Source organism: Triturus cristatus, chromosome 8 (assembly GCF_964204655.1).
Source record: "Triturus cristatus chromosome 8, aTriCri1.1, whole genome shotgun sequence".
Classification (NCBI taxonomy): domain Eukaryota; kingdom Metazoa; phylum Chordata; class Amphibia; order Caudata; family Salamandridae; genus Triturus; species Triturus cristatus.
The window spans coordinates 1,193,006,631-1,193,026,302 of record NC_140591.1 but is presented as its reverse complement, the minus strand read 5'-3'; the positions used below and the strand labels follow the sequence as shown (position 1 = coordinate 1,193,026,302).

At 41.5% G+C, this 19,672-nt stretch overlaps 1 protein-coding gene across 2 annotated transcripts in view; it reads right to left on the bottom strand.

The window, feature by feature from the left end:
• The window catches only part of GABRB3 (gamma-aminobutyric acid type A receptor subunit beta3), a 1,060,293-nt gene that overhangs the window by 296,496 nt on the left and 744,125 nt on the right, over positions 1–19,672 (bottom strand). For both annotated transcript variants that reach the window (XM_085622874.1, XM_085622875.1), the window contains one exon: positions 17,915–18,135. In XM_085622874.1, coding sequence (XP_085479000.1) covers positions 17,915–18,135 — 221 coding nt within the window. The remainder of the gene's footprint in view (positions 1–17,914; positions 18,136–19,672) is intronic.

Genomic DNA, 19,672 nt, shown 5'->3' with positions numbered 1-19,672 from the left:
GCTCTGGAATCTGGGTACCTGGACATGAAGGTGGGGCATTTTGTATTCCCTCCTGTAGCAAACACATTTATTTCTGGAAGGCCTCAGTCGGAGAGGATGTTTTGAAGTACTTCATCTACCCATTCATATTTTTATCGCTGATATCTACTGATTTGATTGTCTGCCTTTGTGTTCTGTAGACCTCGAAGGTGTATTTCTTTCAGAGAGATGTTCCTTGCTAAATACCAGTGTCAGATCATTTTGCGGCTCACTGGACAACCTTCTGGATTTCATAAACTTCTGCTTGTTGCTGTAATGAATGGTGGTTGTGTTGTCCATTAGGATGGAATTTTTTTCCATCGATACAGATAGAAGAAACTGTTTCAGAGCCAGATGAATAGCTTTCAACTCCAGCATACTTATGTCATAGTTCATCTACAGGAGACAAACTGCCCTGAGTTGAAAGATCTTCAATGTGAGGTCCCCAGCCCTCTAGCAATGCATATATGGCATGTGAGATGGAAGTTAGAGGATTCTGGAACAGAAGTCAGTTCAGCATAAATGTTCTGTTCTTGAGAGGCTGGATGATCAAGTTCAGTCTGTCAGTCAAAAAAGTTTATTTCAAATTTACAAGTAACTATAATATCAAAGTAACACAAAATTTCAACATTTATGAGACTCATAAAAATTCATTGTGCAAAATACAGTAAGTAAGAACACCAAAAAAAATACAAATTATAGGCGGTGGCAGACAAAATATAAAACATCTCTTAGGTCTGCCATTATATTTTGCAGAGGCCAGGCCAGTCCTTATTGGGTCCTTACTTCTTCTAGCTGAGCTGGTATGAGAACAAGTAAAGTACGAATAAAATGTAGCAATGAGTTTCACAAGACCCAATGAACACTTATAAATATATGAAAAATAAAGACATAAGATCCTGAACACCTGCACAAACTCACTTCATAGGTTAAAAAAATAAAAAAAATGCTTAAAATAATGCAAAAAATAATGCTATTTAGACACATAAACCAACAAGGAATCAGGAGCTTGTGTCTTTCTCCAGAAGAGAGTATCTGATTTCTGCATTTATTTTCTAGGAAGTGTCTATCAGATTTAATGGATGCCAGTGTTAGGAAGTTATATATAGGTGATTCAAGAAGTTTTGGACAAGTGGCACCTAGAGGTTTCACAAGCAAAGTTGCGATAATTATGAATGTTACGTAGACAAGAGTATAGTTTCAATATTAAGCTTCAAAGAAGCTTAGTTTGTCACTTCATAAATAGCAACTACTTCATCCAGAGGGAAGTGACAGTCTTCATTTCTCTTTCTTGGAGGGCTCATCCGGAAGATGTCCATGTCTTTTTCTTATGCTACTACTTTGAAGCAGAAAGAGGAGGCATAGAAGGATTATTCTACACCTCACAGGGTAACAATTAAGGACCGGGACCTCTGGGTGGATTAGAGTAATCCTCCATCACTAGAGCAAGAATGTCTTCAGTGGAAGGATATGGCTTTGATGAAGACGGAAAGCATCTCCAGCTTTAAACCTTCCCAGTGGAAGTCGTCGCCTGACCTCTCAGCATCGAAGGAGTTATGGAAAGGTCTCTCATTGTACTAGTGGCCCCAGATACCGAGACAGACCTCACCGAAGATGAACCAATGAAGTCAAGTGATTGAAGTCGACATTCTCGACAAGTGACTCAAAGTCAAATGTCTTGACCTTAATACTTAATAGGGAGTGGGAGCGCCAGCTACCTAAGGACTGGCCTTAAAATCTAGAGAGGAAATCAGATCTTGTCAAACCAGGAGGGAGCGCAAGTTGAGAGTTCCCTTGCTGCTCTGATAGCAGTAGACAGCAAGGCAGAGTAGTCTATTTCTCTTAGATTTGCCCAAAGGTAAACTGTCTCCTTGTCTCACAGGCACCTGAAAAGCATCTCTAAACAGAATTGGCGATGGATTGAGAATCCAGGAGGTAGACAACACAAATATTGTGTTCTTACTTACACCACTTCCTGCGGTGTATCACATAGATTGAGCACTGGGTGATCAGAGTAAGGCACAGTTACTGCCTCAGTTGTGGGCTATTTTTAGCTATTTTAGCTATTCTTAGTCAGGGATAAATGGTTGCATGTGAAAGGAACTTTTATCACCTGTTCTGCTTTTGGTAAGATATACAGTAGCATTTGTTGACATATCTAAAATAAACAACTGCAGCTAACACAAAAACATACGCAAAGCAACAGAGCACAATTAAAACATAGCGCACATCACAACAAAAGAATCAAAACACAACATCACACAACCGCAGTAAAACAGATCAAAGTCACATTGCACTGATAGAGCAATAAAAAACAAAAACACAGAACAGATCATGACCACAAGAAAGCGCCTCACAACAAATATGCACAAATCTTTTTGTCATACATTACCACCTCCAGAATCCTGTTTTCGTAATATGGTGACAAAAGGTCTTTGGAGCAAGTACTGCCTTAACTTATCACTGGGGAAATTAAATATCGCCAGTCTAAACAGTTCTGTGATCTGATACATTACATGCACACAGAGGCTACTGATTAAAGAAGGCTGGTATAAAGCTTGCAGACAAAGGTGTAAAAAGTAACACCACAGAAAAGTAGAGGGAAAACGCAATTCATGCAAATACTACAGAAATGTAAAGAAAACATCAAATGACCACATTAAGCTAAAGAAAACTCACAAAAACAAGCTGCCTCACAGATATTGCACTGCAGGAGAGGCTGCCTGACTCTGCAATTCTTAAAAAGCAGTGTGTTAGGCATTTGTTGAGCACACAGAGTCAACAAATGAGACAGACACTTAATATGGTAACCTGACACCAATTTAGAAAAATAACAGATTTTAAAAGTAATTTAGACATCAAGATCTTCGAGATTACATAAGTACTGTTCAGGTTAGTGATTTCCAGGAACACAGAAATTACAGCTGCCGGATTTGTGGCATGAGCCTCGTATGTGGTAATGTTATACAGTAGGAGAAACATACATTGCAAAGAGGTACCTGCAATCGTGTTACAGGGTTGTTCTTCTGGACTTAAGGTAAGTAGGGCCCAAGGTCTTTATAACCACCAGCAGTTTTGGTTTACCTGCCCTGGTGTGTCCAGGTGCACAGGTACTAATCGCAAGGGTAGCCTCGAACGCTACCGCTGAAGTCAATGGGAAAACCTGTAACAGAAAAGCCTGCAAGTGGGGACTTGGGGACAAACTTTGTAGGGAACACGGATCTAATCTGCTGGAACATAGAGATCTCTGCATGGAATGCGGCTATCTTGGTGGACCTGGGGGTCAGAAGAATAGTGTGCTGTGTTGATGCAGACAAAGGAGATGCTGGCTGGTTGGCGAAGTGCTGGTAGCCCTTTGAAGCTTTTCGATGAGGCACAGCTGCAGGATGAGTCTGGTCTTTCCAATTTTCGAGACAGGAGCAGGCAGGTGGGTTTGGCGCCAAGCCAACAGCTAGTCTACAGTTCTTGCATTCTTCGGCTCGTCTTTGTCCTTCTTCTTTAGTCAGGTGAATCTGCAATCCTGCTGTCAGGGCCACCTAAATACTCACTTTAGGGATGTTAGGGGGAGTGTAGGGTAGAAGCCAATGAGCTACTGACCCTTGGGGTCACTACACCCCCTATATGACCACTTACTATAGGGGGTGGGAATAACCCTGTCCCAGAGTTCCTCATTTCACCACAACTAAGATAGTGAAAACGTTATTTTCATGTCCACTTCAGGTGGCTCACCTTAGGGGAGTGACTAGCATGACAGTGCAACATGTCTCCTAGCATGGCTAATTTCCTGCCTGCCCTGTCGCCGAATGGGCCTCTTTTGAGAGGGTAGCATCTGACAGGTCTGGGGGAAGCCGGGTTCAGATATAAAAAACAGCAGGTGCTTTGAAAGCCTTGGCCTTGATATGCTAAATCTCACTAGCCATCCTGCTGGCGGAGGTGTGAGCACCTTCCTCCCGGGCAGGCATTGTTTCTGACCACTGCAGGAGGTCAGAGACTCATCTGTGGTGGCAGGCTGGACAATTCCAGTCAGCGAGCAAACTAGAGGACTAGTAGGTTTTAGGGGGTAGTGCCCTCTGGGTGCATGTCATAATAAATCTAGTACTGGCATCAGTACAGATTTATTAAGATAAGGTGTTTTATACCAACCACCAGTATTTTCAGTGAAGCTATGATGTAACTTGGTAACTCGTGCTGACCAGTGCCCTGTACATGTCTTAAGATGGGTTCCGTGAGCACTTACAATATCTAGTCATAGAACTAGACAGCACAGGGGCATATCTCCTCATGCAGATATGTCCTCACATTTACTATAATGCAACCTGTTTTAGGGCTTCATGTCCTGCTGTAGGGGGGACTTACATATAGTACACGTGGTGCCATTTTGCATGGCCCAAGGTGAATTTGCCATGTCATATTTTCAGAATGGTTTGCACCATTTCACGCAGCATGCAATGGAAGTCGGCATGCAATTTGTGTGGGTCTTTAAGGGTGCCATAAGACATACTGCAGTCCTTAGGGACCCTCTTTAGTCCCCAATGCCTAGGAACCAGGGGTACCATTAACTAGGGACTTATAGGGATGTTAAAGTCCTTGCCAAATGGGTTACAATTAGACTTTAACTTGTTTAATGAGAAAGAGCACTGACACTTAGGTTTGGTTAGCAAGCCTCAGTGCACTGTCAAGCAGGAAATCAGGATCTAGTAGTAAAAAATGGGGCATAAAGTGGGGGACAACTGCAACACAATTCCAGTTTCCTATAGTCATCATCCTGGACAAGCACAATTTAAGCTATTGACAGAAACAAGTCATTTATCTCACAGCCCGTTTTCAAGCAAGCCATGGAGTCCCTTGTCCCGTCAATACTGCAGTTTGGGACCTTTGTACTGGTAGGGGTTCCCAAATTACAAATGGATTTCCTCAAAGTATCCCTTCAAGCGGCCACTAGACATGTCAATGGATTAGGAAAATAAAATATGTACCTATTGATGAAGCATGTTTTTTGCTAACAAAATCTGCTCGTTAAAATCCACCCATGTGTGTGCTTTAATAAATTACTAGCGTATGTGAAAAACAAAAAGACAAAATTACTAAAACGTGAAGACTTCTGGAAATGTACTATTGGAAAAAGAAGGCGGACTCTGTAGTATGTTAAAGATTCAGCAATGTTGCATTCATATCCCTGATAAAAGTAAGGATTTGGAGGGGTATATTTGTAACATTACTCATTTACATGATGATCTGTTAAAATTGAAGGCTGATGGTGCATGGGAGAAAATTGGTAAGAGTATTTCTTCCATAGGTAACTGGTTTTCTAATTTTTCAAACAGCTTATTAGGGTGTAGATATTAACACCGATAATTGCTATTGCTACAAGCATACTAATGATAATGCTGCTTTATAAGTGTCGCAGGAGTACGCCTGCTGAGGGAAAAAGACGAGCTCGAAAAAGGAAAAGAGAAGAAATAGAAATGGAAGATCGTAGGGGGATTTATTACGATGCATGAAAGGACATAGAGGGTGTTAGGCTGAAGCAGATGAGAACTACTGCATTCTGATTGTTCATTATCAGATAGTAATCTGATATGGGTTGGTGAGAGGGTTTGGGATACCATCAAATGAGGGATTGATGGAGCATGATTTTTGCGAATAAAATCTGCTCGGGAAAATCCACCCATGTGTGTGTTTTAATAATTTACTAACGTATGTAAAAAACAAAATTACTAAAACGTAAAGACACTGGAAATGTGCAAAAGTTCACGAGTTTTGCTAGAGTCAGAATAACACATGTGGCATGAAGATTTCCTTATAGGGTTATGTATAATAATAGAATGAGAAGACATTATTAATTTGTATGTCTAATATTAATGTTCTTATGTTTCCTAAACTGCAGGAATACTCAAGCACAAACACGAAAAAGCTCTTTTATTCTTCGTGAAAGTATTGTAGGCCTAGAAATGTAGAAATTAATTTTCTTTTCTCTCCGTCTTTCCTTGCTAAAACATGCAGGCCTAAGCAAATGTATTAATTAGGGGATGTGCTTCCGTGCTCTTTTGTTTTCTCCTCATGCCGTTTCCTGATGTCCTTGTAAAGAATAACATTGCATCCTTAGAGAGCGGAGAATAGTATGACTCATCCTGTCTAGGCGAGGATTTAGAATGAAACTGTTGCTACGTAGTTACAAAATATGTAAATTGTAGTTTCTGCATGCTCTTAGAAAGTTTTATAATTTTAGACAAAGAGGGCCCGATTCACAGAATTAATTTAAGACAAAATCCTAAACTTACTACTTTTGGTATTCACAGAATGCACTTACTACTTTTGGTATTCACAGAATGCACTTACTACTTTTGGTATTCACAGAATGGATTTATGACTACTAACTTTACGTCCGCACCGGGCCTGAAATTCCGGCCCAGAGGCGGAGCTTCCAGCCCAGAGGTGGAGCTTCCAGCCCGGAGGCGGGGCTTCCGGCCCAGAGGCGGAGCTTCCGGCCCAGAGGTGGAGATTTTGGCCATGGCTAAATCTCCGCCACTGGCCGGAATCCCCACCTCCAGGCCAGAAGCTCCGCCTCCGGTCCGGGAGCCCTGCCTCCGGGCCAGAAGCTTCGCCTCCGGGCCGAATATCCGGCCCGAGTGCGGACGTAAAGTTAGTAGTCGTAAATCCATTCTGTGAATACCAAAAGTAGTAAGTGCATTCTGTGAATACCAAAAGTAGTAAGTGCATTCTGTGAATACCAAAAGTAGTAAGTTTAGGATTTTGTCTTAAATTAATTCTGTGAATCGGGCCCATACTGTTTAGAGAAATTTTGAAAAGTCATCGTTAGGAGATGTTTGCCTCCCCTAGTTCTGACCAATGAGAGTGGCTTGTAGGATTAAGGAGAGTTTCTAACCTAGTGTAACAAAGTTGTGAAGTCAGTATAAAGACTGGTGGGAAAATGATCATTGGCTCGTTCACATTCTGGTGACTTGTCCTGCATCCGTGGTATGCTGTTTGCTGTGCTTTGCCGATTCCTGATCTGGCTGGCAAACCTGACTGCGGAGAACTTTTTCCCTAGAGACTTTGCACATCATCGGCAGGTGATGCTGCCTTCGCTATTCTCCTATAGCTGTGGAGATAGTTTCCCTTAACTAATTGCACGTTGTGCATTAATTTTCTCTATTGTACCGAGCGGTAACTGAACTGTGATTATCCTGATGTTCCTTGTTTCCCTCTTTTATCCCCTTATTTCTCACCTGCGTTTGATGATCTCTGAATTACTCTACTTATGATGACTGTGATGTTTGCCTGTAATCTTTGTAATTAAAGTGTTTCTCTTATGATTTGTATTTGTGTATGACCATTCATATTTTCTGAAAGAATACAAAAAAGGTACCTAGAAAGAATACTGAGTCATGACTTCTTTTTAAGATAACATTTATCATATTATTGATGTATTTGTGGTGTATTCTCATGGTATAGCTGTTTGTTCATTACAGGTCATGAGAAAACAGAGAACTATTCCTTCATGAGGAAGGAATAGTTCTCTGTTTTCTCTACTTAGTCCCTTTTAGCTGTACCAAAGATCCATTGGAAGACCTGTGATATTGCTATTGCTAATAGAAATGAGAATGACTTATGGGTCCGTCATTATAGTATTTATGCTTCCTTAGGTATTGTAAAGGTTGGTGTGGGATAATACACCGCCCCACCGCTTCCGCTGCATCACTATCATTCTGATCTCTTTGAAATGTTCCTACCTAGAGCAAGAAGGCTGTGCAAACTGACCTGTGTTACTCTTAGGGCACTCACAAAGTCATAGTCAGTTACTTCAGTCATTAACGTTCTCAAAAGCACAAAAACTGGAGGATTTTCAAATCCCTACTTCTGAAAATTCCACTCTTAAGAATAATTTTCTGAAACAATCCTTTTCAGTCAGCATTATTAGAACCTGTAATTTCATGCCCGTCGGAATAAATCAAACCAATAAAACATACAAGTCAAAAAGAAACTGAACACATTGCTATTCAATCACCAATTTCAACTACATCTAGTATAAGTATGTAAGAAAATCCCTTTTTTGTATGATGGCCCCCATTTTTTGCTGGCTGGATTTTTAACTCTGCACATGGAGGTAATGCTGTCCAGACCCCAGTGTATGTGCTCCGAAAAAAAACGTGATAAAATTGGTTAATCCTCAAATGGAATATTGAACTTTCCAGTAATACCATTGTATATGGTGAAGGAAAATACACCAATGGCATGGAATGTTAAATGCCCCCTGTGGACTGAAAAACATGTTGCTCCATCCACTAGACTGACAATGGAAACATGGCTTTAGGTCTACCATTGTAGCCTGACTGCTGAACCTCCCAAAATAACCCTTTTGACAGGAAAGAACCCTACTTCTAAATATTAAACAAGTCACCCCAAGGTAAGCCTCATAGACCACGAGATAGGGTGTGCAGTATTTAAAAGTGGTATGAACGAAGGGTTTCATGTTTGTGTGATCTTATAGTGACTAATCCCCAAAAGCTATCTTCACTATACAGAGTTTAGATCTGAGGAAAACTAAAGTGTAAATAAAATACTATTTTTGCAAAACCTGATTTGGGATAGGCTACAGAAATGATTCAATCACTGTTTTAAATATTTGTTAAAAATCATATTCAATGTTGAAATTAGATTTTGATAAATATTTAGGAAAAGTATTGCTAAAAAAATTCATTGTCTGACTGAAGCGCCAGAAGGCAAATCAGCATCAGGCTGCTGGGCCCTGCCAGTGCTTCCTCTTAATGAGGTGCAAAAACTGCTCCCAGAACCGAAACAATGACTTCTGCCTTTTGGCAGGAAGGATGTAACGTATGGGGCTTCTGTCAGCTCAGAAAGTGCAGCTGGGGTGGGTTCAGCAACTTCATTAACTTGAATGGGACAAGGCAACGCATGCCTATACATAGCAAAGTGTAAAGAGAGATCTGGGGAAGAGAAGCCCTTGGGCATCCTGTAGCCAGTTTGGTACCAATCCAGTGGGAGGAAACGCTGGCCCGACAACTAGTTTGGTATGACTGAGGAGGATGGGACTGCTCATTTCCTTAGACACGCTCGGGCTGTGACACCAGCAACCTCCTAGGACCCAAGAGTTCCGCCATGCTAGATTTTACTCAGAATAGTGCACTGAGAGATAGTTTGCAGTAAGGCAAACAGGATGTGCTGCAAAAGTGAGGTGAGAGTGGGAGCTTTTATGTCATTGGCTCTGAGTGTCCAAGAGTCACTCCAATCCCAATCCCCCCCCCCCCCAATTGTTAGTGATTCCTACAAAGGGGGCACCTCACTCCCCAGCTCACCAGAATGCTTTCTGGACTTGTGGAAGAAGAGAAGAGGACCGAACCTAATGTCTGTAACGTGTCCGGACCTTAGAGCTCGATAGAGAAGTGGAATCCAAAGGTCAGTTGGTAAACCTCCTGTGTGGCTACAGGGACAGAAAAAGCAGCAAGAGGCCTTTTTTTCCGGAGGTTACCAGTTGACAAGTAAAAACATAGACATTGAATCGTCCTACTGATGACCTTTACTGGAGTGAGTTCCAGCCACTTGATGCTGTCCCTGAGGTCCTGGAAGCTTTAGAAGAGGCTAATATAAACTGCTCCAGAAAGTCTGAAAACATGGGGCTTAGAACATCTATGGACTTAAGGGACCTCAGGAGCTTCAGCAAGACCTTGCGCAAAGGTGTCTGATTTTGTGAAGACTTTGTTGGATACAGCTAAGAGGCGTGCCCTGCTGGAGGATTCCGAAGTCCATAACAGAGATTAAGTACAAAAGAAACAATGTTAACCAGGCACAGGCATGAAAAGTATTTCCCTGATGAGAAGTTTGGCAGGAATGAAATTTAAATTTTCCCACTCATTTTTTTCTGCCAAAACCAACCGCTTCAGCAGGTCTTCGTCTAGTAGCTACCCAACTTCGAAAGGACAGTCAGTGCTGGATATTGCCTTCAAGGAGGATTTAGATTTGTATTTCCGAGACAAAGTCAGAAGCTTGAATGTTTTACCAGGAAGACCCGCTAGGTGTATATTTTCTCTAGTTTTTTATTGGTCGTGGGATTTTTATTTAGTTGTGTTTTGACTTTTTAAATGCTTTGGTCCTGATTAATACTTTTAAAACTTTTTCTTAAGTTAAGCATGTGTGCTTTGTGTCGTAACTACCAGGGGATGAGGCCATGTTTAGTTTTTGAATTTGTGTTTTGGACCTGACAGGATTTTGGAATAATTACTTGGGATGGACGCCCGTCTTCCCCAGCTAATAACCTATTTTCTTAAAATCAGTAGACATTTCACAATGCAGAAGCCCTTCAGTGAGTAACACTACTTGTACTTTTCTCTTTATTGTCTTTGTAAGCAATTAAAAACATGATCATGGCACCTTCCGGTCTGTAAGGCAAATCTCTGTATTCAGAGCGATAAAATCACTACTTCAGAAAGGCTTGTGTTTATATGAAATTTGTGATGCCGGTAAACAGAGTCCCTATCCTTAGTTGGCCTAAACTTTGTAGCACTCTATTTGTAGAGAAATGCCCGCTGTCATCTTTCAGATTAAAGTCATGACTTAGGTTAACCGATGTTTTAACTACTCCTTTATAAAATGCTCTGTTGCCCTCAGTCTCGTCCAGGCAGTTTAAAAACTGCCAAGACAACTATAAAACACATAACATGAGTGTTTGAATAGGGCACATTCACTCTGAGGGGTCACTTGATAATGCTGACAAATAAAAGAAGTGTATTATTAATCGTGTCAATGGTACTGATTTGATCAATCTCAGAAGGATGAAAGGCTGAGTGCACTCAGGCAGTGGATACAATAGTCCTCTTGGGTCTCCACCAAATTTAATGCAACATTTCTGACAAACTAAAAATTATGTACATAATATATAATACATATTTTTATAGATAGCCACACAAATCACTACACTTCGGTCTGGAACACACTTGTAGTGAGCGTTTTGCAGACCAAGGTTTAGGCAATTTGTTCCACACCCAGTGTACACGATAAATCACCCTTGGGGATGCCATTCATATAGAATAACTTACGCCTACATTAAGAAAAAAAGGGAAAGCATAGCCCTGCAGGGTCTTGTCATTTTATTATGTTATTTAACCTGTAGGTGTAGTGGCATTTTCTTAATTCTTCAAGCCACTTGAATCTCTTAGTGTGATTTCCCTAAAACATGTTGCTTTTTGTCCCCCTCTGGTTTTTACCAACTCTCTTTTCCTGACCTTGGGACTTTGGGCACTTTCGCACTGTACTGCAGAAGAAAATGCGCACACCCTTCCTGCACACATCAGGATAGGGTGCTTACTTGATTGATTTAGGTTTCGCACCAGTGAGTGTCCTGTAAAATGGTACACCACATATTCAGGGCGGGTGCGACACTGGCTCATAGGGGGACGCCACACTGATTGTGCCACCAACCTGAATAGCCTGTCAAAAATGTCTCATACTCAGGTTGGCCGGTCTCGCTCCGTAGCCAACCCTGAAGGGGCCGTTCACTTCCACCAAACCGGGGTAGGTGTGTAGCCGGGTAGGTACATCTGCGTGTGCACTGCCTAGGTAGGAATGAACCCCTATGTGGGTTTTCCCTACCTTGGGGGTTGGCTCTCCCTCTGGGAAACTTCCCGGGTGTGGCTGATTCACTTGTTAGGGCCTTAGGGCTTGGGGCACTTTTGCAGTGTGAAAGTGTGCGATCCCTTCCTACACACATTAGGAAGTCGGGCCTGCAAAGGGCAACTTGCGGGTGGGCACATATGATGTTTTAAGACCTGGGCCAGTGTGTGCACTTCGATCAAAGGTAGTTTTGAATGAATGTCCAGCCTGTCGTTGTCAGCTGGTGTGCGCTCAGCCCACGGGTGTGCTAAGTAGGTGTCCCACCTGCCATTGCAGGCTGGTGTGTGTACTTGCACCAATGTTGCTCCTAAATATGCGTCCGGCCTGCCATTGCAGGCTGGTGTGTGCTGAGTACTGATGGTACTCTTAAATTAGTGTCCAGCCTGCTACTGCACACTGGGGTGCGCTATGCACAGATTGTGCTTTTAAATACGTCTCACAGGCTGATGTGAGCACCGGCACCGATGGTGCCCCCAAATACAGGTCCAGCCTCCCATTGCAGGCTGGACTGTGCTTTGCACCGATGGTGCTAATAAATACGTGTCCAGCCTGCCATTGCAGGCTGATACGTGGAATTATGCGTTTACTCAGACTGGCCTGTTTGAGTCACTAGCCATCCTGAGAGGGCCTTTCATTTCTGCTTTGTACCCCAAGGGTACATCTTAAGGGGCGAAGCAAGTGGTAGGTGAAAGGCAGGGCAGATACATGTGTATCCCCTGCCCAGATAGTGAGAAATACCTCATACACGTTTTCATTACCTATGTGGTCTGCTCTTCCCATGGGCTAACATGGGGAAATAGTTGAAATCACTTGAGGCTGCAATAGCAGAGTGCAATACGGCAGCCTCATGATGTTTTTTATCATTGGATTCACAGCAACAAACACTTGCCAGTGTTAAATGTGGCTTTGTCGTAATTCGTGTAGAAATGCCATTACTAGAAGGTGGGTATTTCTGTGTTCTAAACTCCTTGTGTGCCTCTGTGCCTGGCTCCAGTCCACGCTGGAGGCTGGGGGAGCACATCTGGGCATTCCCTAATGACCTCTCTAAAATACTGGGCATGCAACTGGAATGACAAACCTCTGCCATTGTCTGCCAGCTGGAGAGATTGGAGGGAGAGGCTTTGATACATGGCCTCTAAAGCCAGATCATGGCCCCACTAAAGAAAAAGATCTGCATTTCTCAGCCTCATAGCAGACAGGACTGAAATTTAGGGGAGACATCTGAGGTTCAAAGAAAGACCCTTTGATCCACCCCTAACTTCAAAGGCACACTCCAGTATAACTACTGGTGCCATACTTCAGCACAGGGTAAGATACGCTTGTGGGGACATGGGACCGGAGAACCTGGAACTACGTGGCGCACAATGCTGGAGTACTCTGTTATACAGAAGGAGGATTACTGCCATTGAAAGGGACGGCATGCCCTTACTGAATAATGGCTGGCCTGGGCCGACTACCAGCTATCGTGTGTCACCCTGAAGTATGCTCTGCAAGAGCTTGTTGAATTTGTTCCCTGTTTTTTCGGAGGTCCCAGGGACATCAAAGATCTCCTAAGATGGTCCAACACTGCTTACCTGTGACACCTGAAGCGTGGTGCCCTCTCAAGTGCCCACATCGTCTGCTGGATTTCAACTGGTAGTGCAGTGTAGAACTAAGAATTGTGCCTGGAGACAGGATTGCCGTGTGCGAAGTTCCAAACTCTGGCCCTCATTTAAGGCAAGTGGCCCTTACATCGTGGGAACCTTGGCACGCATAAGCATCTTGTTGGTGGTAATCGGATTCACCGGTTGTGGGTCCCAATGTGGCACGCTTTGTCGATCGTGCTGCAGCTCTCTCGTGTGACACACCGACTGCATGCTCATTGTGTGCGATATCCGATTCACAGGTTGCGACCCTCGGAGGTGTGGGCGTAGCCATAGTAGTGCCTCATTCTACCTCATGAGCCATTGCTGAACTTGCGCCTGTGTGTAACCGTAACTGTCTAGTGCGACCAATACAGAAGTGCACCAGATGTTGTGCTTCATTTCCAGGGAGGCGCAGAATTCGCAACACTTTGTTGTGTGTGTGATTGGACATTGTGCCTCATTTCCAAGGAGGTACAGACTTTGCAACTCTTTGTTGCATGTGTGACCGATGTTGTTTAATGAGGCCAAAATCGACGTGAACAGGACGTTGTGCCTCATTTCCAGGGAGGCACAGAATTTGCAACACTGTTGTGTGTGTGACGGGTGTTGTTTGGTGAGGCCAAAATCAACGTGAACAGGATGTTGTGCCTCATTTCCAATGGGGTACAGATTTTGCAACTCTTCATTATGTGTGACCGGAATGGTCTGGTGCGACCCATATCATTGCACACCCGATATTGTGTGCGGATTGACTGGGTGTGACTCTGGTCAATGTGTACCTGACGGGGTGCCTCCTCCTTCGGAGAGGCCCCCCTGCTTCATTCTCCAATCAGGATAACAGGAATGGGGTGTCTCTAATCCCTGAGTGTAGGAAATTCAGGGTGAGTTGGATGGTGGAGGGAGGCTTGGGGCCACGGGGTCTGCAGTGTGTAATGAATTGACCTGCTGGGTATCAGTTGCACCGTATTAGGGTGCCGAGTGCATATGTGTGCATGCGCTTCCGTACGGACTTGCCTGATATCCATTGCACCATGTAGCGGTGTGGAGTAAGTGTGTGTGTGGAAGTGACGGTGGGAAGCCACCCGTGATTCACAACACTGGACTGAGGTTTGCCTGATATGTTGATTTCTTGCCAAAGAGCATTACATTTGACATTGGTTTTTCCCCACGCAGCTTCAGCCCACAGTGCTGCTAAAAAGTGATAACATTCTGTGGATGTACATATTTCTGATATAGTTGTGACACGGGGGGAACCCTCTGAGTGGTATAAATTATAAGAATTTGCAAGGTGGGCCTGGGTTGGACAACTTGTTGCACTACATAAGGGTACAGTGGGGAGGGGGGGTTGAATAGGATCTTTCCCAAGTGTGCATATTGCTGATGCCATTTGAACTTGGCTGGGCCTAGTACTGCTAATAATAATCCCAAGCGTGATTTATGCCCAGAAATACATGATTTTCATGTTGTGTTAATTATTATGTGTGTTGAATACAAATGTTATTTACATACATCACATGTGAAATTTCTTTTATGAGGCTCAAGGTATTTATCGTAAATTCTGTGTCAATGTTCTACACATTGCCTCTGTGGCAAGTCTGACAGCTCATTGCCAAGCTACCAAAGGTGAGTGCAGGTTATACAGTGTGTGTAATCACCGCTCCTGATGGGAGTGGTAGGTTCTGCCTGGCCGGGGTACGGCCTCAGCCAACCCGAAAGTGCCAGTTCCAACATCTAGCTAATGGAGAGTTGCAAGCATCAGCCCTGTCATGTAGTCCTTTAAATAAATTCAATCCTACACGCAAAGATGCGGTCTCAGAGGACCTAATTCACATATATCAAACATATACAGAGTAAGCCTAAAAGTGAGAAATATTCTACTATGAGCAGTATACAAATGTTTATATTCAGGCCCTGTATCTAATTCTATAACATGACTCTTTTGTTACTGTCCTCTCAGGATTCAACACCAATTGATCCATCCTTAAATTGGTAAGCATCTTGAGCTTTTACCGCTGATAATTTGATCAGTGTAATACTGTAGCCAAAAACCCTCTTCATCGAATTCTCGTTTCCAGAGGCAAGGATGGAAAGTTTGAAATATTTTGCTAATTTAATAGATTGGTGTACAATCTACTTAGATAATGCAAATTACGTTCTTAGATTATTTGTTATACCACCATGGTAGCAAGCTCGTTTTTCAAAAGAGACATCAAAAATAATTGTTTTTGAAAGATAATGAGGGAACTAAACAAGGTTCCCAGCTGAGGATCTTAGAAGAGTGTATTTTTATATTGAAGGAAAAAAAGAAAAACATGACTAACTTGTGTTTAAGTAGCATTTGCTTACAATATAAATGGCTACTAATAGACACATCTTTTGAGAAATGCTATTCCTCAACTCAAGCAAAAGATATTCTCATGTCTGCTTGCAGAACCGCATGTCTCCCAACAAAGGGTGGTGCTACTGTTTATGCAACCAAACATCAAGGAGCTTCAGTAATAGCATCTGGTCTTGAAAACGACCAGGCCTTATCATAATTTCCTTATCTACCTTTTCAAGTGAGTGAAATTAGAGGAAGGGGTTGGGAAACAAAAGTCAAACTTAGGAACTACTGGAATGAATGACTGATATTTTTTAAGACTTGACAACACTCCATGAAAAAATTTGATTTATATCACACTTACTACACCTGACAAGGCGCTGAAGCACTTCACACTAGGCATTATGCTGCTCTGAATCCCAAGGCTAGTGGTTAATCCAATGGTTATTGGGATTAGTCTTGGGTTTACAAGGAAACCATTACATGCATTTACTCCAGTTTCTTTGTGGTGGATTAAAATAAAAGAACACTGGTGTGAACATTAGTAGGGAGGTATGGGAGTTCATGCAAATGGCTGGAAGGATTAATAGATAAACTAGAGGAGATTAGGTATAGTTAGGTTGTATGGTATAACTTTACCAGAAGGAGAGTTTGTGATTATTAAAATTTTGAAATTAAATGAGGACAATTTGCAGAAATAAATTAATAAAGATTAAGGAAAACAAGCAAGTAGCTGAGAGTAAACTGGGCTTCACTAGGTGAGGTTCGCCTTCTAATCCATGCTCCACTCACATTCTAGCCTTATTCCAGACAATGCTGATCCCTATCATCATCAATATCTGTAATCTCTCTATAGACGAGGTTACTGTCCCAGATGACCGGAAACATGCCCAGGTCACAGCCTTACTTTAAAAAATCTTCATCTGACCCTGAAGGTCAAAGAATTTAACAAATCACATAGCACTTCTTGGCATCTTTACCAAACCTTAAAAAAAAGTTATCAACATAGCTCTCTGCTTATTTTAAAGGATAACATATTACTAGATTTTTTACAATCTGACTTAGATACGTCTACAGTTCTGAAACTGTGGTTCATTCAGGTGCTGTTTTGCAAAAGTAGGTAACGCAGCAATTCTCTTGCATGAGAGAAGGGGCCTTTTTCTGGCTACCCTTCCACAAATGTCATTCTTTGTTAGTCTTTTCCTAATGATAGAATCACGAATTATAACAATTTAAAATATTGACAAAGGCTGTATGTCACAGGATGTAGCTCTGGGGGTCCTTGATTCTAGAAGAGTATCATATCATCTGACCTAAGAGTAAACTTGCTACGACTTCCACCCCACAAACGTTCTGAAATCCGCTATTTGTAAATATTGTTTTCCACTGTGGAATTATGGACTTCATGTTGTATGAAAAAGTTTGCATGCCACTTTAAAGACTGATAAGTAGCAATGTTTCTGTCTTTTAGACCATCACAGATATTAAGTGACCTGGGTGGGATATGTGAGGGCAAACCTGAATACTCCAGATCAAGCTGCCAAACTTTTATTTTCCTAATAATCATGTGCCCTTATTTAGCAGCTCCAGATTCTGAACGTTAGCTGAATTCTTTTCAATAAATGATGACAAAGTGAAATCTGTGGGTTACCTGTCACATGGGGTTAACTTTAACAACCATTAGCATTTGGCATCAACTAGATGAATGTCTGATAAATTAATATAAAAACAATAGAATCTGAAGTGTCTATTCTTTCTTTATTGTATCGCGGTTAGAAAACATGATTTCTGATTGTGGTTTGTGTCATTTTTCTCATTACATTATATTCTTCAACATACATTGGTTTTAAAATTGCAAGTTCTGTATTTCTCAACTGTATTACAGTTTTAAAATTATTACGCACTAATCACATGCATCTTTTTAAGGAACATTTTGCTCTTGAGCCAGGTACCAAGGATGAGACTGATAGTCCTCATAAAAAACAGATTACTCTTTAGAAGTCAAAATGCTTGGACTTTGCAGTACCTCAGGCACAATTGTGACCTGTCTCCACCATTAGATAACATCTGATTCAATAAAGGATGCAGTTAGAGGTAGTTATAACTATAAGGTAAATTTTGCCTAACATTGTAATTATATGTAAGAATAGGATAGTGAACTACTAAGTCAACACAAACCGAACATATCAATCAAAACATGCAAAGAACTAAGCATGCACTTCTGAGAACACATTTCCCATTAGTACAGTGGATATCTAACAGTTATATAGTATTAGAATCAGTAAACGGTAATTTAGAAGATAATTTTAGAGATTACACAAACCTGAGGCTGTACAAGACTGCTCCATCTGGGTGGAGGCGAATCATGCGATTTTTCACAGTAACCCCATGCACAAACGACTTCTTATCATTTAAAAAGTAAGTATCCGGCACCCAGAGCTGATCTGCTACTCGATTGTCAAGTGTAAGATTCAGAGGGATTCCTGTATAGGCCAGTCTCTTATCTCTCCAGAATTGTTGGAAGTACATTGTTAGAGTATAATCCTAGGAAAAAATTAAAAGAAATATATTTTGTTAGTACTTCAAAGCAGTTTAACTTTAAAGTTAAGTCTATTGCCTATTAATTTGCAGGGGGATGAAGCACTTTTCATAAATTTAAGAATAATACTCAAATGATAATAAGGAGCAATCACTTTCAAAATCTTGCCACCAAATGATCATCACAAAAAAATATTTTTAAAAGAACACACAGTAATGCAACTTTTTTTAAGCATCATCAGTGAAGGGCACCACATTTACCACAGGTTGCATTTCTGTAGACCCAAAGCGAATATTCACAAATTTCTACCCTCATCAAGTTGTTCAGTTCTTAGTGGCTTCTGCACTAAGAACCCAATGCTGTCTTGTGCTCTTTAGAACCCCCTGCAGCATAAAAGTAAATGTAGTCCCGTTTTCCTTACCACCTCAATTACCAATATGACAGCATTTTATCCTTTATATGTTGCCTAAGCTGGGACATACACAAAGAATATGCTTCCTACAGTTTCTGTGGTGTAATCTTTCACTCCACATCCAACCGCCCTCATCATTAAATAGGTTTCAATAAACTGCCTAAGTAACCCAGGAAATCCACACATTTGCTTGTGGAAGAAAGAATGAAGTAGCCCTGTTATCATTCTGGATATAGCAGCTTGATCATCATGTTATTAAATATATAGCACTTCCCCAAAATAACAATGCCATTACTAAATACATTTAATAAATTACAACAAAATCAAATAAAGGAGACACGTAACAGAAAAACATGAAAGGGATCACAGATAACGTGCCACGTTTTCAGTAAATTCCACCCAGATAGCGTATCAAATATTACGTACAATACCAAAAAGTACCTCTAAGCCTACCACTTTATACATTATATTAGCTTTTGAACAAATACAATCTAGAAGAAAATATTAACACAACAATCCACTCCATCCTGAAGAACAAATCCCTAAACTGCTGTAGGTATAACAACTCAACACAGTTATTCTCATCCAATTCATATAAACACCATTGAGCATGTATGGCAACCAGGTAATATCTTGAAACAAGTACCAACCCAGATTCAAGCTTTGGAAAGAAAACGCAGCAAAAACTTAACTCATTTCAAAAATATCGTTGTTAATTATACTTGATTTACTTTTAAAGCCATTCTCTTTTTATTTCTTTCATTGGTATTCAAAAAAGAGAAGCCGTTAATGCATTTACTGCTCATTCAAATTTTGTGAGAATCACACACATTACTAAACAGAGACCCATTATAATTAGAGGCTTCACCACAAATTCCAGGCTAGCACAGGAAGTCAAAAGTCAATTGCAAATGTACCTAGGTAAATGTACGACCAGGCCAACTGTTATTACTACCTGTTTAGTCTCCCACCCCCCTCAGTTGACCTAACATACTCACTGAATTCCAAAGTCAATTTCTTTGAATTAAAGCATAGAATCATAATAGAATGAGCCAGGCCATTCTGGCAAAAGTCAGGGTTCTCTTTGGCATTTCCCCACCACTGGCATTTGAGTTTTACTGAGGAAGAAG